Genomic DNA, 1,980 nt, shown 5'->3' on the forward strand with positions numbered 1-1,980 from the left:
CTGGAAGCGCAGGCCTTCCTTCTGCGCGCCCGACACCTCACGCACAAGCCGCTGGAACGGCGCCTTCTGCAGGAGAAGATCAGTGGAGCGCTGGAACTGGCGGATCTCGCGAAGCGCCACGGTGCCCGGGCGCCAGCGGCGCTGCGCGTGCTTCACGCCGGGGGCCGCACCGGCAGCCTTGGGCGCCTTCTTGCTCTTCTTCGTCGTGATCGTGCGCTTGCTCCTGGCAGTCTCCTTGGTCCGGGACATGATTGCTTGCTGTTGCTTTAGAATAAGGGTTCTTGACTCCCTTCGCACGTCGCAGCAGCGGGAAGAAGCGGATGAAGAAGCAGCGCGGCGCCCAGCAGCCGGCGACAGCAGCAACACAGCGCATCAAGGCAAAGCAGGGTAAGCAATAAAGCCACACACGTCGAATACCAATCATCCCCCACGCAGCGCCAGCGGCAACAGGCGCGACGCGCCCTCACCGCAGCCGAAGGCACCACCTTCCAAGAGTGATGCAGGGCTCCGTGGGGTAGCCCTTTGGCCCGCTTGGAAACGCGCACCGCCAGCCGCACGTGTAGCGGGAGGGCGCTTTAGTAGCTTTCATACCCACGTAACTCAGCAGCGGCTGCCGCCGAATCCACCCGCGGTTTTGGCCGCAGGTATGTGCGACTGCCGCCGTTTCTTCTCGCGCCGCCCCTGCTAGTGCATCCAAATATCTCAAAGCTTCCGGCGTGAGGTCGCGGAGCGCTTCCGCAAGAACAGGTGACACTGCCTTTTCCGTGGGCTAGGTGCCTGCGGGCCTAATTTTGTCTCATTGCGAAGCTGTGGCGCCTGTGCCTAACCATGTCCACCCGTACGTTTCGCGATGTCGCGCCACAGGCCAGATTTCGGACCNACGGCAGCCGCAGCACAAGCCCAAAGGGCCTTCGCCGGCACCACACACCCCACCCTGCACTCACACCCGTCGCACCGTGCGCGGCGCGCCACGCACAATGAGCGACGAGAGAGGAATACAAATAATCAAACCGGGGCTGTGCACACAGCCAGGTCCCATGCCGCCATGCCCACCCCCTACCATCGCACAGCGGCTGCTCCTTCTTGGCCGCGGCAGCCCTGGTAGTGCCAATAGTTGGGGGCGGCGCTCATCATGGTGAGCGCCGCACCGCTGAGTCTCGCACCTTCACACGCCGGCGCCACGCATTCACGCAAGTGCAACAGGGTTGGTGCGCATCGGAAGGGGCAGGCAGTCTGCGCCCCCTCGAGCACCACTCCCGCCCAGTACGCCCTGGCAAGGCACTTGGTGGCACGCACCGCCCCAATAACGTCACCCCGCAGCGGCGGCTCGGACGCAGACGAGGCCTCTGGCAGCCCAGCGGGGTTCACACAGCGATGGGACCACACTTACCGCAAGGCGGAATTAAAGCCAAGCATCACGCCGCTCTACGGCCGATAGAAAAGCTTCCTAGCGAGGTGTGTCTTTGTCTTTTCCTCGAATGGCACAGTACAACGTTCAGGGGGGAAAATGGGGGATAAAGAAAAAACGAGTGAAACGACATGGAGGGAGCCGGGCATTGGGCCGCGCAGCGCGTAGACAGACCCAAAACAGAACGCCCCACAAGGGCGGGCAATTGGTATTCAANCAACGTTCAGGGGGGAAAATGGGGGATAAAGAAAAAACGAGTGAAACGACATGGAGGGAGCCGGGCATTGGGCCGCGCAGCGCGTAGACAGACCCAAAACAGAACGCCCCACAAGGGCGGGCAATTGGTATTCAAGGATCTAACCCAACAAATCAAAAAACAGTCTATGCGGCAGCGCGCGTCTCGTGAGTACAGCGCGGCGGGGGCACGTCGGCAGCTGGACCACAGGCGGCCCGCGCGCGCCGGGCGGCACTCACAAGACACGGGCAGCAAGGGGCAACACGGCGAGAGAGAGAAAAGGAGAGAACGCCACCCGTCGGCATCGGCGGCCGTCTTCGCCCACCCCTGCCCGTCC

The 1,980-nt window shown here is 62.9% G+C and overlaps 2 protein-coding genes across 2 annotated transcripts; both read left to right on the forward strand.

The window, feature by feature from the left end:
* On the forward strand, window positions 1-391 carry DQ04_18141000 (hypothetical protein; the record flags this gene model as incomplete). Its single annotated transcript, XM_009317673.1, has 1 exon — window positions 1-391. A coding segment is annotated over one exon (391 nt), but the record flags the coding sequence as incomplete, so codon positions are not given.
* A 741-nt stretch (window positions 392-1,132) lies between these two features.
* Window positions 1,133-1,438, forward strand: DQ04_18141010 (hypothetical protein; the record flags this gene model as incomplete). The annotated part of the gene is made up of 1 exon (XM_009317674.1): window positions 1,133-1,438. The coding sequence occupies one exon, from the start codon at window positions 1,133-1,135 to the stop codon at window positions 1,436-1,438; it is 306 nt and encodes a 101-aa protein (XP_009315949.1).
* Window positions 1,439-1,980: the final 542 nt, after the last annotated feature.

Source organism: Trypanosoma grayi (assembly GCF_000691245.1).
Source record: "Trypanosoma grayi strain ANR4 Tgr_1814_V1, whole genome shotgun sequence".
Lineage (NCBI taxonomy): Eukaryota > Euglenozoa > Kinetoplastea > Trypanosomatida > Trypanosomatidae > Trypanosoma > Trypanosoma grayi.